This window comes from Neolamprologus multifasciatus, chromosome 2 (assembly GCF_963576455.1).
Source record: "Neolamprologus multifasciatus chromosome 2, fNeoMul1.2, whole genome shotgun sequence".
Classification (NCBI taxonomy): domain Eukaryota; kingdom Metazoa; phylum Chordata; class Actinopteri; order Cichliformes; family Cichlidae; genus Neolamprologus; species Neolamprologus multifasciatus.
In genome coordinates, this window is record NC_140440.1 from 28,347,324 (window position 1) to 28,365,578 (window position 18,255).

The 18,255-nt window shown below is 41.8% G+C and overlaps 1 protein-coding gene and 3 pseudogenes across 16 annotated transcripts in view; all 4 read left to right on the plus strand.

Moving 5' to 3' along the window:
• The window catches only part of LOC146524618 (protocadherin alpha-C2-like), a 216,634-nt gene that overhangs the window by 165,169 nt on the left and 33,210 nt on the right, over positions 1 to 18,255 (plus strand). Inside the window, exon 1 of one of the 16 annotated variants that reach the window (XM_085173977.1) lies at positions 12,994 to 15,411. The exons of 14 other annotated variants lie outside the window; for them this stretch is intronic. In XM_085173977.1, the coding sequence (XP_085030103.1) occupies positions 12,994 to 15,411 (2,418 nt within the window). One more of the 16 variants, XM_085174013.1, reaches the window with a different exon arrangement.
• Positions 51 to 4,945, plus strand: LOC146524645 (protocadherin alpha-3 pseudogene; annotated as a pseudogene).
• Positions 6,566 to 9,302, plus strand: LOC146524646 (protocadherin alpha-2 pseudogene; annotated as a pseudogene).
• Positions 10,060 to 12,444, plus strand: LOC146524647 (protocadherin alpha-3 pseudogene; annotated as a pseudogene).

Below are 18,255 nucleotides of genomic sequence, written 5' to 3' on the forward strand. Positions count from 1 at the left end.
GAAAGTCAGTTAGTGAAGGGGGACCAAATACAATTATATTGGTACAATTTATCTAATTAATCATAAGTCACTTTTTCGTAAGATGCCAACTTAACCATCGTCATTAGCCACTCCTCATAGTGAGGGGGTTTCTTTTTCCGCCCATGTCTTAACAAGACATGTTTTGCTGTAGTAAGAGCCAGGATAATCCTTTTTTTTTTGTATTGCGGGAAAAGTCTCAATCGGAAAGTTCTGTAGATATACCAAGTATGGACAATTTCGGTGAGATACCAAATCTTTTCAAAACACTGAAAATGACCTCCATTATGTTTTCCCACCAGTCCCGAAGTGTCAAACAGCTCCATAGGATATAAAAAATCGAAGCATTTTGACCGTCACATCTCCACCAATCGTCTGTGGGGGGCAAGTTCCATTTATACAATTGTTGCGGTGTTCAATGCCACTTATGGATTATCTTAAGTTGGATAAATACTGCCTATTTCTTTATACATAGTATTAACGTTATGGAGACATGAGTCCATTCAACTGAAGATATATCCAATGCCAAGTCCTGGGCCCAATAGCCCTTAACTTTAAGAAGAGGTTCAGCTAACCGATCCTGCAATAAATGATAAAACTTAGAAGTGATACCTTTACCCAAGGATGATCTCGAGAGCAGTACTTCCACAGGACTGCCCACAGGACAACACAAGGGGGTTTCCAGCAACTTCGATAGTGAGCTGTGTATTTGAACATATCTCCACAATTGATTAAGCTGCAAATTATCTCCACAACGTGATCAAAGGTTAAAAAAAAACATTTGGTCCCACAGTCAACCAAAATCTGATAGAGGATGCCTGCCTTACGCCACTGTAGCCAACCGGTGTCCGTCCAATTAAAATTCTTTTATTCCCCCATAAAGTTGCTAAAGGAGATTTAATAAAATCCCAACGACCCGGATTTTGTAATTTACACCACAATACCTTCGCATTTGCAATTATAGGATGGGTAAGTTTGTGGCTGGTGTCAAACAGCTCCTTTCAAGGAGAAATACCGCCATTAACTTCCGTCTCTGGGACCAAATGGGTTTGACTGCTGCAGTAGGTAACCAAGCTCTAAGTTGTTTCACATTCATCACCCAATAATACCATTTGAAGTTAGGCAGTGAAAATCCTCCTCCCTTTGCACATGCTTACATTTTCTTAATTATTTTATTCTTTTTTTAATGTGACATGGTGCGTGTAAATTTACCAGGCTTTAAATGCCTATATGTTTTCTATCACTTCTGTATTTACATAAACGGTTCATTTATTACTGAGTGACAGAGGTTCGTGGCACTATGCTAATATGCTACTTTTGACTGCTGAACAACGTTTCAGTGACATTTTATGATCTACGCTGATTGCCATGGTGACTGAGCCTTAAACGTTGACTTTTTGTAGCAGTTGTCATTTTGTTGTAATGTTCAGTGACTGTGCTTGAATGTGGTGAAAACTCGCTGTCCGTGGTGTTAGACGGTACCTTGCCCTGTTTAGGACGTATGGATGTTGTGTTTTCATACACTAAAAAACAAAACATTTTCCTTTCATTCTTTAAAAAATTCATATTAATACAGAATAACTATTTCTGGAATTCAAATCAAAGTAATCATTTACGTTGAATTTTCATAATGTTACAGATGTTCCTTTAGTCACGGAAATAGCGAGTTTTTTATCAACCAGATTTCTCGCTTACAATCGAAATAATATATGTTGTATTTCTATACTGAACTTCAATAGTCACAATTTTTAACAGGAATTTAATACTCTTTATTGTGTTTTGTTGTCAGTCTATCACCACATGATGTCGCAGGAGACCATAGACCTAAATGTATTTGTGTAGTTAAAACTCCTCCCTGCACGGGAAAAAATGAAATCCTCATCGGCCATTGCACACCCGCGGAAGGTGCTGTGACGATGAGAGCAGGAGCTCCTTGTGTCACTTCTCGCTTCGGGTGAACATTTCTCGAATGAGGATTAATGTTCACTTGTGTTCACTTCTTTTTGTGGATCAACAATGTATATTCGACCAAAGGAGGAACATGTCTGGATTCGCATTGTTCTGTTTCTTTGTCTTTGGCACTGGGCTGCTTCGCAGTTAGCCTACTCGATTTCCGAGGAGGTGAACAAAGGCACAGTGGTGGGGAATCTCGCAAAGGATTTAAACATCAATGTACAGGAACTAGAAAACAGGGATCTACGCTTGGTTTCCAGTTACAGTAAGACATATCTTAACGTTGACTTACGGAGTGGGAATCTCTTAGTTGAGGAGCGGATAGACCGAGAGGGGCTTTGTCCACAGACTATAAAATGCTCCTTAAAATTACAAGCTTTTCTAAGCAATCCAATGACTGCACATCGCGTAGAGGTTAATATATTAGATATAAACGACAATTCACCTGCATTTCTTGAAAGCAGGTATTACTTAAATATTTCTGAATCATCGTTAACGGGAGAGCGATATTTTCTCCCTGTGGCCGTGGACGCAGACATAGGAAGCAACTCAGTGAAGACCTACAAGCTCAGTCAAAATGAGCATTTCGCACTTGATGTGCAGAGCGGCGGAGAGCACGGTGTGTCTGCTGAGCTGGTGCTGCAAAAAGCTTTGGACCGAGAGAAACAGTCAGTAATCAATCTAATACTGACCGCTGTAGATGGAGGAAAACCTCCAAGAACGGGATCATTACAAATACATGTGAATGTAATCGACGTAAATGATAATATTCCCGCGTTTAGCAAACTGCTTTATAAAGTGCGTGTCAAAGAAAATGCCTCTCCCGGAACACTTGTTATCAAGTTAAATGCCACAGATTTAGATGAAGGCATGAACAGTAAAATCTTATATTCCTTCATCAAACGAGGGAATATTGATGCATCAAATATTTTTGATCTCAATTCAGAAACAGGAGAAATCACAGTGAAGGGTGGATTGGATTATGAGGAGACGCCTGCTTATGAAGTCAGAGTACAAGCAACGGACCAGGGCACCTCTCCTCGTAGTGCACAAGCTAAATTACTGATAGAGATAATTGATTTGAATGATAATCCCCCACAAATATCAGTTACGTCACTAATAACACCGGTAAAAGAAGACGCTGAACTGGGGACTATCGTTGCTTTTATTACAGTAAGTGATAAAGATGGAGGGAAGAATGGTGTAACCAGCTGTAAGGTAGTTGGATCTGCTCCGTTTAATCTCAAGTCCAACTACAAAAATGATTATTCTTTAGTTGTAGATGGACCGCTGGACAGAGAAACCACTTCTGTTTATAATGTCACCATTACAGCCACAGATGAAGGAGCTCCACCTCTGTCCAGTAACAAAGTCATTACTGTTCATGTTTCTGATGTTAATGATAATCCACCCAAATTTATGGAGACTGTTATTAATGTGTATGTCAAAGAAAACAGTCCAACAGGCTCAATAATTTATACAGTAAATGCCTTCGATGCTGATCTAGATATTAATGCAAAGGTGACTTACACGCTGTTAGATAGCTCTCTTAAAAACATTCCAGTTTCATCTGTTTTAAATATAAATTCAGAAACTGGAGATATAATCAGCCTGCAGTCTTTTAACTATGAGGAGTTGAAAACGTTCCAGTTTAAAGTTCAGGCCACAGACTCTGGTGTTCCTCCACTCAGCAGCAACGTGACTGTAAATGTTTTAATCCTGGATGAAAATGACAACAGTCCCACGATTCTCGCACCATATTCTGAGCACGGCTCCGTTAACAGTGAGAACATCCCCTATTCTGCTGAAGCGGGATACTTTGTGGCAAAAATCAGGGCTGTAGACACAGACTCTGGATACAATGCGCTGCTTTCTTATCACCTGTCTGAGCCCAAAGGAAACAACCTGTTCAGGATCGGAACCAGCACCGGGGAGATCAGGACTAAGAGGAGATTGAGTGACAATGACCTCAAAACTCATCCCTTGGTGGTCTTGGTCTCTGATAACGGAGAACCCTCCCTATCAGCTACTGTGTCGATTGATGTGGTGGTGGTTGAAAGCAAGGCTGAAATCCAGACTCAGTTCAGACATGTGCCTGTAAAGGAGGACAGCTTCTCGGATTTGAACCTGTATCTGCTGATCGCCATTGTGTCGGTGTCCGTCATCTTTCTGCTCAGCCTCATCACTTTAATAGCAGTCAGATGCCACAGGACAGATGGAACTTTCAGCAGGTACAGCGCCCCCATGATCACCACCCACCCTGACGGGAGCTGGTCTTACTCTAAAGCTACTCAGCAGTATGACGTGTGTTTCAGCTCAGACACGCTCAAGAGTGACGTAGTAGTTTTCCCCGCCCCGTTTCCACCTGTAGACGGAGAACTGATCAGTATTAACGGAGGAGACACTTTTACCAGGACTCAGACTTTGCCTAACAAAGAGAAGGTAGGACATTTGTACTTGTTTTGTAAAACGTCATAGTGCGATCATAAAATTATAGCTTCTGCAATTTCTTGTGTAGTTGGTGTAGACATACATACACATTCTGCAGCTTTAGTTGAGCATCAGTTAGGCACTAGTACACCAAGTCTTATTCCCAGTCCTTCAGACTTCCAAACAGTTTGAATAACCTTTGTGGCATTATGCTGAAGATGAGTAGGTCACCTTAAGCTGTAGCATCGCTTTTAAGCTTTTTCAGCATTAAAGACAGCGTCTTATTTTTTTTGTTTTGGGTTGTTTGAGGGGGGGGGGGGGGGGGGTTTCTGTTCATTTTTAGCTTCAACAATTTTTGTTTTTGTTTTGAACTTCAATAACAAAACAGAAAACAAACAAAAAATAAAAATTATCATATTCTTTCTTCACACACCAAACCCCACTATAACCACTCTCTCATTACTCCTCTGCCCCTCAAGTTACAGAAAGTCAGTTAGTGAAGGGGGACCAAATACAATTATATTGGTACAATTTATCTAATAAATCATAAGTCACTTTTTCGTAAGATGCCAACTTAACCATTGTCATTAGCCACTCCTCATAGTGAGGGGGTTTCTTTTTCCGCCCATGTCTTAACAAGACCCGTTTTGCCGTAGTAAGAGCCAGGATGATCCTTTTTTTTGTATTGCAGGAAAAGTCTCAATCGGAAAGTTCTGTAGTTATACCAAGTATGGACAATTTCGTTGAGATACCAAATCTTTTCAAAACACTGAAAATGACCTCCATTATGTTTTCCCACCAGTCCCGAAGTGTCAAACAGCTCCATAGGATATAAAAAATCGAAGCATTTTGACCATCACATCTCCAGCAATCGTCTGTGGGGGCCAAGTTCCATTTATACAATTGTTGCGGTGTTCAATGCCACTTATGGATTATCTTAAGTTGGATAAATCTACTGCCTGTTTCTTTATACATAGTATTAACATTATGGAGACATGAGTCCCATTCAACTGAAGATATATCCAATGCCAAGTCCTGGGCCCAATAGCCCTTAACTTTAAGAAGAGGTTCAGCTAACTGATCCTGCAATACATGATAAAACTTAGAAGTGATACCTTTACCCAAGGATGATCTCGAGAGCAGTACTTCCACAGGATTGCCCACATGACAACACAAGGGGGTTTCCAGCCACTTTGATAGTGAGCTGTGTATTTGAACATATCTCAACAATTGATTAAGCTGCAAATTATCTCCACAACTTGATCAAAGGTTAAAAAACATTTGGTCCCACAGTCAACCAAAATCTGATAGAGGATGCCTGCCTTATGCCACTGTAGCCAGTCAACTGGTGTCCCTCCAATTAAAATTCTTTTATTCCCCCATAAAGTTGCTAAAGGAGATTTAATAAAATCCCAGCTTTTGTAATTTACACCACAATATCTTCGCATTTGCAATTATAGGATGGGTAAGTTTGTGGCTGGTGTCAAACAGCTCCTTTCAAGGAGAAATACCGCCATTAACTTCCGTCTCTGGGACCAAATGGGTTTGACTGCTGCAGTAGGTAACCAAGCTCTAAGTTGTTTCACATTCATCACCCAATAATACCATTTGAAGTTAGGCAGTGAAAATCCTCCTCTCTTTGCACATGCTTGCATTTTCTTAATTATTTTGTTCTTTTTTTAATGTGACATGGTGCGTGTAAATTTACCAGGCTTTAAATGCCTATATGTTTTCTATCACTTCTGTATTTACATAAACGGTTCATTTATTACTGAGTGATAGAGGTTCGTGGCACTATGCTAATATGCTACTTTTGACTGCTGAACAACGTTTCAGTGACATTTTATGATCTACGCTGATTGCCATGGTGACTGAGCCTTAAACGTTGACTTTTTGTAGCAGTTGTCATTTTGTTGTAATGTTCAGTGACTGTGCTTGAATGTGGTGAAAACTCGCTGTCCGCGGTGTTAGACGGTACCTTGCCCTGTTTAGGACGTATGGATGTTGTGTTTTCATACACTAAAAAACAAAACATTTTCCTTTCATTCTTTAAAAAAAATCATATTAATACAGAATGACTATTTCTGGAATTCGAATCAAAATAATCATTTGCGTTGAATTTTCATAATGTTACAGATCTTCCTTTAGTCACGGAAATAGCGAGTTTTTTATCAACCAGATTTCTCGCTTACAATCGAAATAATATATGTTTTATTTCTATACTGAACTTCAATATTCACATTTATTAACAGGAATTTAGTACTCTTTATTGTGTTTTGTTATCAGTCTATCACCACATGATGTCGCAGGAGACCATAGACCTAAATGTATTTGTGTAGTTAAAACTCCTCCCTGCACGGGAAAAAATGAAATCCTCATCGGCCATTGCACACCCGCGGAAGGTGCTGTGACGATGAGAGCAGGAGCTCCTTGTGTCACTTCTCGCTTCGGGTGAACATTTCTCGAATGAGGATTAATGTTCACTTGTGTTCACTTCTTTTTGTGGATCAACAATGTATATTCGACCAAAGGAGGAACATGTCTGGATTCGCATTGTTCTGTTTCTTTGTCTTTGGCACTGGGCTGCTTCGCAGTTAGCCTACTCGATTTCCGAGGAGATGAACAAAGGCACAGTGGTGGGGAATCTCGCAAAGGATTTAAACATCAATGTACAGGAACTAGAAAACAGGGATCTACGCTTGGTTTCCAGTTACAGTAAGACATATCTTAACGTTAACTTACGGAGTGGGAATCTCTTAGTTGAGGAGCGGATAGACCGAGAGGAGCTTTGTCCACAGACTATAAAATGCTCCTTAAAATTACAAGCTGTTCTAAGCAATCCAATGACTGCACATCGCGTAGAGGTTAATATATTAGATGTAAACGACAATTCACCTGCATTTCTTGAAAGCAGGTATTACTTAAATATTTCCGAATCATCGTTAACGGGAGAGCGATATTTTCTCCCTGTGGCCGTGGACGGAGACATAGGAAGCAACTCAGTGAAGACCTACAAGCTCAGTCAAAATGAGCATTTCTCACTTGATGTGCAGAGCGGCGGAGAGCACGGTGTGTCTGCTGAGCTGGTGCTGCAAAAAGCTTTGGACCGAGAAAAACAGTCAGTAGTCAATCTAATACTGACCGCTGTAGATGGAGGAAAACCTCCAAGAACGGGATCATTACAAATACATGTGAATATAATCGACGCAAATGATAATATTCCCGCGTTTAGCAAACTGCTTTATAAAGTGCGTGTCAAAGAAAATGCCTCTCCCGGAACACTTGTTATCAAGTTAAATGCCACAGATTTAGATGAAGGCATGAACAGTAAAATCTTATATTCCTTCATCAAACGAGGGAATATTGATCCATCAAATATTTTTGATCTCAATTCAGAAACAGGAGAAATCACAGTGAAGGGTGGATTGGATTATGAGGAGACGCCTGCTTATGACGTCAGAGTACAAGCAACGGACCAGGGCACCTCTCCTCGTAGTGCACAAGCTAAATTACTGATAGAGATAATTGATATGAATGATAATCCCCCACAAATATCAGTGACGTCCCTCATGACACCGGTAAAAGAAGACGCAGAGCTGGGGACTATTGTTGCTTTGATTACAGTAAGTGATAAAGATGGAGGGAAGAATGGTGTAACCAGCTGTAAGGTAGTTGGATCTGTTCCGTTTAATCTCAAGTCCAACTACAAAAATGATTATTCTTTAGTTGTAGATGGACCGCTGGACAGAGAAACCACTTCTGTTTATAATGTCACCATTACAGCCACAGATGAAGGAGCTCCACCTCTGTCCAGTAAAAAAGTCATTACTGTTCATGTTTCTGATGTTAATGATAACGCACCCAAATTTATGGAGCCTGTTATTAATGTGTATGTCAAAGAAAACAGTCCAACAGGCTCAATAATTTATACAGTAAATGCCTTCGATGCTGATCTAGGTGTTAATGCAAAGGTGACTTACGCACTGTTAGATAGTTCTCTTAAAAACATTCCAGTTTCATCTGTTTTAAATATAAATTCAGAGACAGGAGATATAATCAGCCTGCAGTCTTTTAATTATGAGGAGTTAAAAACGTTCCAGTTTAAAGTTCAGGCCACAGACTCTGGTGTTCCTCCGCTCAGCAGCAACGTCACTGTAAACGTTTTAATCCTGGATGAAAATGACAACAGTCCCACGATTTTGGCACCATATTCTGAGCATGGCTCCGTTAACAGTGAGAGCATCCCCTATTCTGCTGAAGCGGGATACTTTGTGGCAAAGATCAGGGCTGTAGACACAGACTCTGGATACAATGCGCTGCTTTCTTATCACCTTTCTGAGCCCAAAGGAAACAACCTGTTCAGGATCGGAACCAGCACCGGGGAGATCAGGACTAAGAGGAGAATGAGTGACAATGACATCAAAACTCACCCCTTGGTGGTCTTGGTTTCTGATAATGGAGAACCCTCCCTGTCAGCTACTGTGTCTGTTGATGTGGTGGTGGTTGAAAGCACGGCTGAAATCCAGACTCAGTTCAGACATGTGCCTGTAAAGGAGGACAGCTTCTCGGATTTGAACCTGTATCTGCTGATTGCCATTGTGTCGGTGTCCGTCATCTTTCTGCTCAGCCTCATCATTTTAATAGCAGTCAGATGCCACAGGACAGACGGCACTTTCAGCAGGTACAGCGCCCCCATGATCACCACCCACCCTGATGGGAGCTGGTCTTACTCTAAAGCTACTCAGCAGTATGACGTGTGTTTCAGCTCAGACACACTCAAGAGTGACGTAGTAGTTTTCCCCGCCCCGTTTCCACCTGTAGATGGAGAACTGATCAGTATTAACGGAGGAGACACTTTTACAAGAACTCAGACATTACCCAGCAAAGAGAAGGTGAGTTGATTTTAGTCTTTTAGTCCATACTACAGATTTTTACACAAATAAATGTACACATTCCTTGTCTAATTTCCTTTTAAAACGTCCTATCTGTAGTACGTGTAAAATTAGTCTCTATTCTTGCTTTTCCAAAAATGAACTGGCAGAAATTACAATGGTAACTAAAGATTCCTTACTAAAAACTAAAAAAGTTTCCTGGATGACAATACCCTAGTTTCTTTGTTTTTGTTAAGGAACACTGACATAAATCAACCAGTGCTCCGTCTTGGGTTTTTAAGTAGTATAACAGTTAAACTTGCTTGATGTTAAGATTTTTCTTTTGTTTTATTCTATCTATGTACAATAATCTCGCCGCTTCGTCTTATTTAGTGAAATTGGAGGAATTAATGGTAATTCTTCACATTTCTTCTATAGCTTAACAGAGTTATTCATTCTGCGTTGTCAGCCCGTTTAAAGGGTGTTTTTGGTCAGTAAAACTGCATCTGATAATAAAACATACTGGTTGTGCTCCTCTATTTTTAAACCATAGTCATATCTAATTTGTAACGCATGGGGTCGGTATTGACCACATGTTTTAGAAAGCTGGGATTTTTTCTGTCTCCTTTACGTATGAAGCGTCAGCAGGGCAGTGCTTTGTGCGACGGACAGGAATGGCGATAAAAAGCAGAAAACCAGAGAGGATAAAATTTTACACGTTGGCTGGTTCTGTGGTGTTTTGTAGATGAAAATAATTTGAATCGCGTCTCCGTCTTTGAAAACAGCGATGGGAAGTGTAAGGAATAATGAAATTCTGTGTTTGCCGATCGTCCTGCTTTTATCCGGCTGGTCTGCGGCTCAGATATCGTACTCTATTTCTGAAGAGCTGGACAAAGGGACTGTGATTGGAAACCTCGCAAAGGATTTAAACGTCAATGTTCGAGACCTGCAAACGAGGAATCTGAATGTTGTGTCTGGATACAGTAAGAGATATTTCGAGGCTAATTTTAAAACAGGGGATCTTTATGTTAATGAGAGAATAGACCGCGAGGAGCTCTGTACAAACGTGATAAAATGTACACTAAACTTGGAGGTTATACTGAGCAATCCTATGGTGCTCCGACGCATCGAAGTCACGATTGCTGATTTAAATGATAACGCGCCGACCTTCGTAGAGAAATCATTTTCACTGAACATTTCTGAATCTTCACCCGCGGGCGAGCATTTCTTGCTTCCGCTGGCTCTTGATGCAGACACAGGCAGTAATTCGGTAAAGACTTACAGGCTGAGTGCAAATGAATACTTCTCTCTAGATATACAAGGAGGAGGAGAACACACTGCATCCGCTGAACTAGTGCTGCAGAAGGCTTTGGATCGAGAGAAACAAGCCGTCGTTAAACTAACACTGACCGCTGTAGATGGAGGCAAACCTCCTAACACCGGAAGCGTACAAATTATTGTCCATGTTCAGGATGTAAACGACAACACACCAATGTTTAGCAAAACACTTTATAAAGCACGTGTAAATGAAAATGCTCCAGCGGGATCATTAGTAATTCAACTCAATGCCACAGACTTAGACGAAGGGGACAACGGGAGAGTAATTTACACTTTTGTCAAACGTGCAAACTTCGATCCAGCTGATTTGTTTTTTATAAATGCCGAAACTGGTGAAATCACAGTTAAGGGTCATTTGGATTATGAAGCACAGTCAGCATATGATATTCATGTGCAAGCAACAGACAGAGGTCCGTCACCTCGAAGAGCAAATGGGAAGCTATTGGTTGAGATAGTTGACGTAAATGACAATGCCCCAGAAATTGTGGTGACGTCACTCATGAACCCTGTCAGAGAAGATACTGCAATAGGAAGCGTTGTCGCTTTGGTGACAGTGACTGATAAAGATGGAGGGAAAAACGGTCAGACTCGCGGTAAACTTGCTGGTTCCACACCTTTTAAGTTGATTTCAAATTACAAAAACTATTACTCTTTAGTTGTAGACGGACCTCTTGATAGAGAGCAGCGGTCTGTTTACAACGTCACGATTATAGCTAACGATGAAGGTATCCCGTCTTTATCCGCCTCCAGTGTTGTTAATGTTGATATTTCTGATGTCAATGATAATGCGCCTGGTTTCGCTGAACCTGCAATTAATATTTATGTAAAGGAAAATAGACCAGTTGGTGCTCGCCTCTATACTATCAATGCAGTCGATCCCGACATAAATGAAAACGCTAAAGTAACGTATTCGTTGGAAGGCGATTCAAACAGTATCCCAGTAAATTCATTTGTAAGCATCAATTCAGAAACAGGAGATATTATCAGCCTGCAGTCTTTTAACTATGAAGAGTTAAAAACGTTCCAGTTTAAAGTTCAGGCCACAGACTCTGGTCTTCCTCCGCTCAGCAGCAACGTCATTGTCAACGTTTTTATCCTGGATGAAAATGACAACAGTCCCACGATTCTCGCGCCATATTCTGAGCACGGCTCCGTTAATAGTGAGAACATCCCCTATTCTGCTGAAGCGGGATACTTTGTGGCAAAGATCAGGGCTGTAGATGCAGACTCTGGATACAATGCGCTGCTTTCTTATCACCTGTCTGAGCCCAAAGGAAACAACTTGTTCAGAATCGGAACCAGCACCGGGGAGATCAGGACTAAGAGGAGATTGAGTGACAATGACCTTAAAACTCACCCCTTGGTGGTCTTGGTCTCTGATAACGGAGACCCCTCCCTGTCAGCTACTGTGTCTGTTGATGTGGTGGTGGTTGAAAGCACGGCTGAAATCCAGACTCAGTTCAGACATGTGCCTGTAAAGGAGGACAGCTTCTCGGACTTGAACCTGTACCTGCTGATCGCCATTGTGTCGGTGTCCGTCATCTTTCTGCTCAGCCTCATCACTTTAATAGCAGTCAGATGCCACAGGACAGACGGCACTTTCAGCAGGTACAGCGCCCCCATGATCACCACCCACCCTGACGGGAGCTGGTCTTACTCTAAAGCTACTCAGCAGTATGACGTGTGTTTCAGCTCAGACACACTCAAGAGTGACGTGGTGGTTTTCCCCGCCCCGTTTCCACCTGTAGATGGAGAACTGATCAGTATTAACGGAGGAGACACTTTCACCAGAACTCAGACTTTACCTAACAAAGAGAAGGTGAGTTCACCATAACCTTAGACTGGGTTTGGTCTTTGATTTAATTGTAATACGGCAAATTTATTTGTATAGCACTTTTTAGCACGCAGCTTATGAAACGGTTACTGAATGGTACTTAAAGCCAGGATTCAGTCAAGCTCCTAAATGACTTAGTACTGAGTACGCTGTCTATGGTGCTGAACTGACCATCGACCATCATTTCTTTGCCAATCGCTTGTTATAAACAGTTGAACAATATGTTGTGAATTTTACATTCATATTTTCTACTGCTTTGTCTATTTTTTACAAAATATTCCGTTTCAAAGATACAATTATGACACATATAATATTTCTTATGCTTGGTAAATATCATACATATCTGCACCAAACAAACAGTTGGTGTCGCTCGAGGCCATAAATGTATTTATGGGTCAGGGTTTTGTTGTTTTTTTTTGTTGGGTTTTTTTTCCTCCAGACTCCTCCTCTTCCTGCGTGTCTGCCGTGGTCCACTAGTGCTTTGTCAAAAACAGAAAAATTGCCACAAGACAGAAACGTCTTTCTCTGTTAGTCACCTCTGAAGTGGATATGTTCCGAAATTATTATTTCGTTCCTTGTGTGGCAGCGACGAGGCGTGGAGGACAAAGACTCACAATGTGGATACAAATCATAGCTTTGCTCTGTTTGTGTGACCCGTCTGCAGCGCAGCTCTCGTTCTCCGTTGCCGAGGAGGTTGACAAAGGAACGGTGGTTGGAAATATCGCAAAGGATTTACACATTAACGTTAACGAGCTGGAAAAACGGGACTTACGAATTGTCTCTGGGAACTCAAATAAACATTTTGACGTGGATTTAAAAACTGGTGCTCTGTATGTTTGCGATAGGATTGATCGTGAAGAGCTCTGTCCAAATACTGCGAAATGTTCCCTGAGCGTAGAAGCCATTCTGAACAACCCGATGCATCTGCATCGCATAGAGGTGCAGGTTACTGATATTAACGATAATGCTCCATCCTTCATTGAAAATGAAAAAATTTTAAATATTTCAGAGTCTTCTTCCACTGGGGAGCGATATCTGCTCCCAGTGGCAAACGATGCAGACACGGGCAGCAACTCGGTAAAAAGCTACAAGCTTGGTCCAAATGAATATTTCTCATTGGACGTGCAGAGCGGCGGACAGCACAGTGAGTCTGCTGAATTAGTACTGCAAAAATCTTTAGACAGAGAGAAAAAATCTGTTATTCACCTTGTTTTAACAGCTCTGGACGGAGGAAAACCTCCCCGATCTGGAACATTAAAGATAGTTGTGCATGTTATGGATATAAATGATAATTCTCCAGTATTTAGTCAGCCTCTGTATAAGGCCCAGGTAACTGAAAATACCCAGTTTCAGACCTCTATAGTCACTGTAAGTGCCACAGATTTAGATGAGGGAATAAACAGTGAAATACTGTATTCGTTTATTAAAAGGGGAAATTTCAAACCAGAAGCTTTATTCTCAATAAACCCAGGCACGGGGGAAATAACTGTAGTAGGAGAAGTAGACTATGAAGAGAATACAGCATATGATATTCGTATACAGGCAAGGGATAAAGGTACGCCATCACGAAGTACTCATGGTAAATTGTTAGTGGAAGTAATTGATGTGAATGACAATACGCCTGAAATCACTGTAACTTCTCTTATGAGCCCAGTTAAAGAAGATGCAGAGATAGGTACAGTTGTGGCTTTGGTGACTGTAACAGACAAAGATGGGGACAGTAATGGACTCACCAGTGCTAAACTTCTTGGGGTGGTGCCTTTTAAACTCAAGGTAAATTACAAAAATTATTATTCATTAACAGTTGATGGGCCCCTTGACAGAGAAAGTATTTCTCAATATAATGTAACCATGATAGCCACTGATGAAGGCACTCCACCTCTTTCTAGTACTAGTGTTATTCCTGTTCACATTTCTGATGTGAATGACAATGCCCCTTTATTCTCAGAACTTGTTGTCAATGTATATGTAAAAGAGAATAGTGCAGTGGGAGCTATTATATCAACAATTACTGCCGTCGACCCTGATTTAGTGGAAAATGCTAAAGTGACATATTCCCTGCTCAGTGACTTTTCAGAAAGTATTCCAATAACCTCTGTTGTAAATATAAACTCAGAGACAGGAGATATTATCAGCCTGCAGTCTTTTAACTATGAGGAGTTAAAAACTTTCAACTTTAAAGTTCAGGCCACAGACTCTGGTGTTCCTCCACTCAGCAGCAACGTGACTGTCAACGTTTTAATCCTGGATGAAAATGACAACAGTCCCATGATTCTCGCACCATATTCTGAGCACGGCTCCATTAACAGTGAGAGCATCCCCTATTCTGCTGAAGCGGCATACTTTGTGGCAAAGATCAGGGCTGTAGACGCAGACTCTGGATACAATGCGCTGCTTTCTTATCACCTGTCTGAGCCCAAAGGAAGCAACCTGTTCAGGATCGGAACCAGCACCGGGGAGATCAGGACTAAGAGGAGAATGAGTGACAATGACATCAAAACTCACCCCTTGGTGGTCTTGGTCTCTGATAACGGAGAACCCTCCCTGTCAGCTACTGTGTCGATTGATGTGGTGGTGGTTGAAAGCACAGCTGAAATCCAGACTCAGTTCAGACATGTGCCTGTAAAGGAGGACAGCTTCTCGGATTTGAACCTGTATCTGCTGATCGCCATTGTGTCAGTGTCCGTCATCTTTCTGCTCAGCCTCATCACTTTAATAGCAGTCAGATGCCACAGGACAGACGGCACTTTCAGCAGGTACAGCGCCCCCATGATCACCACCCACCCTGATGGGAGCTGGTCTTACTCTAAAGCTACTCAGCAGTATGACGTGTGTTTCAGCTCAGACACACTCAAGAGTGACGTGGTGGTCTTCCCTGCCCCTTTTCCACCTGTAGATGGAGAACTGATCAGTATTAACGGAGGAGACACTTTTACAAGAACTCAAACTTTACCTAACAAAGAGAAGGTAAGAATGTTGACACATTCAGTGCAGAAAGGTGAATGATTTTTTCCCTCCCAAATCATCCTGCATCAGCTTTTTAAAAAATCTTGCAACACATATTAACTTCAGGTAGGTACCTACCCACCTACCTAGGTAGGTAGGTAGGTGGGTAGGTAGGTAGGTAAATCAAAATGTTATTCCATTAAAACACTTAATGCGTTCAGCATGTCTTTTTATGCTGTTTTTTATTGTTTATGATTACCACAAGATGTCGCCAACAGCTCATGGCGATTAAACGGGGGGGGGGGGGGGGGGGTCTGTTCGACGCTCCTCCCTTTACAGCGGGTTTGTAATTCTTTCTTTGTCACAGCAGTAGCAGAAAATCCTCCCTGTATTTAAGGGCAATAGACTGGACGTACTCTTATCGCGCAATGTTACCGTCTGTGTGATTTTTTGTCTAATTAACTTGGTTAGTAGGATATGACGAGAATGCTACAAGGGACTATTTTCCGGAACTGGATTTATTATTTGTCCCCTGTATTTTACATATGGAGTGAAGCGGCGGCACAGATTGTGTATACTATTACGGAGGAGTCGAGCCCGGGTACCAGTGTGGGAAATTTGGCAAAGGATTTACATCTAGATGTTAATGAACTGGAAGCCAGAGGTTTTCAAATTTCAGGACCTAATACGAGGTATTTCGAAGTAAACGTTAAGACGGGAGTACTGTTGGTGAAAGACAGAATAGACCGAGAGGAGTTATGTTCTCGAAATGTGAAGTGCTCACTGGAAGTAGAAGCCATTGTGAGCTCCCCGCTGAATCTATATCGATTCGAGGTTAAAATTTTGGATGTAAACGACAATGCGCCCTCGTTTCGGATACCGGAGGTTGTTTTGAACGTCTCCGAGTCAGCGTTTCCTGGTGAGAAATTCGCTCTCCCAAAGGCATTTGATGCAGATGTCGGAAGTTATTCAGTGAAGAGCTACAAGCTGAGCCAAAATGAGCATTTCACACTGGATGTGCAGAATGTTGGAGAGCCCACTATGTCTGCTGAAATGGCACTGCATAAAACCTTAGACCGCGAGAAACAGGCTGTTATCAAATTAACACTGACGGCTACAGACGGAGGAAAACCTCCTAAATCAGGCACGTTATACATCACCGTTAATGTGCAAGACGTCAATGACAATATTCCAGAATTTGACAAACCCCTGTACAAAGCCACAGTGGTCGAGAACACGCCGCGCGGTGCAAGCGTAATTTCCGTGCATGCTCGAGATTTAGATGAGGGTCTTAATGGAGAAATACAATATTCTTTTATTAACCAAGACAATGATAACGATGTCGACAAATTTGCCATTAATCCCATAACAGGGGAGATCACAGTAAATGGGGAGCTGGACCACGAAAAACACAGTGCAGTTGAAATTCGAGTCCAAGTGAAAGACAAAGGGCCAAACCCAAGAGCATCTCATTGTAAAGTTCTCATTGAAATCACAGATGTTAATGATAATCCACCAGAAATTACAGTTACATCTTTAGCCAACATGGTGAGGGAGGATGCACCCCTAGACACAATGGTTGGGCTTTTAACGGTGAAGGACTATGACGCAGACAAAAATGGCATCGTTCAGGTTAGAGTATTTGATTCTGTGCCCTTTAAAATTAAGAACACATATAAGAATCATTACTCTTTAGTCGTAGACGGAGCTCTAGACAGAGAACGGGCTTCTCAGTATAATTTAACAATAATGGCGACAGATGAAGGGCTACCGCCTCTTTCCAGCACGAGCGTGATTACGGTTCACGTTTCTGACGTTAATGATAACGCACCGCGTTTTACAGATCCTGTAATAAACATTTTCGTAAAGGAAAACGGTCCAGTCGGCGCTGTTATTTATAGCATGAGTGCAGATGATCCTGATGTAGACGAAAATGCAAAAGTAACATTTCAAGTCATAAATAATAACAAACACAATGTTATAGGGTCAGTTATTAACGTGAACTCTGAGACTGGAGATATAATCAGCCTGCAGTCGTTTAACTACGAGGAGTTAAAAACTTTCAACTTTAAAGTTCAGGCAGCAGACTCTGGTGTTCCTCCACTAAGCAGCAACGTCACTGTCAACGTTTTTATCCTGGATGAAAATGACAATAATCCAACAATCCTCGCGCCATATTCTGAGCACGGCTCCGTTAACAGTGAGAACATCCCCTATTCTGCTGAAGCGGGATACTTTGTGGCAAAGATCAGGGCTGTAGACGCAGACTCTGGATACAATGCGCTGCTCTCTTATCACCTGTCTGAGCCCAAAGGAAACAACCTGTTCAGGATCGGAACCAGCACCGGGGAGATCAGGACTAGGAGGAGAATGAGTGACAATGACCTCAAAACTCACCCCTTGGTGGTCTTGGTCTCTGATAACGGAGAACCCTCCCTGTCAGCTACTGTGTCTATTGATGTGGTGGTGGTTGAAAGCACGGCTGAAATCCAGACTCAGTTCAGACATGTGCCTTTAAAGGAGGACAGCTTCTCGGATTTGAACCTGTATCTGCTGATCGCCATTGTGTCGGTGTCCGTCATCTTTCTGCTCAGCCTCATCACTTTAATAGCAGTCAGATGTCACAGGACAGATGGAACTTTCAGCAGGTACAGCGCCCCCATGATCACCACCCACCCTGATGGGAGCTGGTCTTACTCTAAAGCTACTCAGCAGTATGACGTGTGTTTCAGCTCAGACACACTCAAGAGTGACGTGGTGGTTTTCCCCGCCCCTTTTCCACCTGTAGATGGAGAACTGATCAGTATTAACGGAGGAGACACTTTTACAAGAACTCAAACTTTACCTAACAAAGAAAAGGTAAGA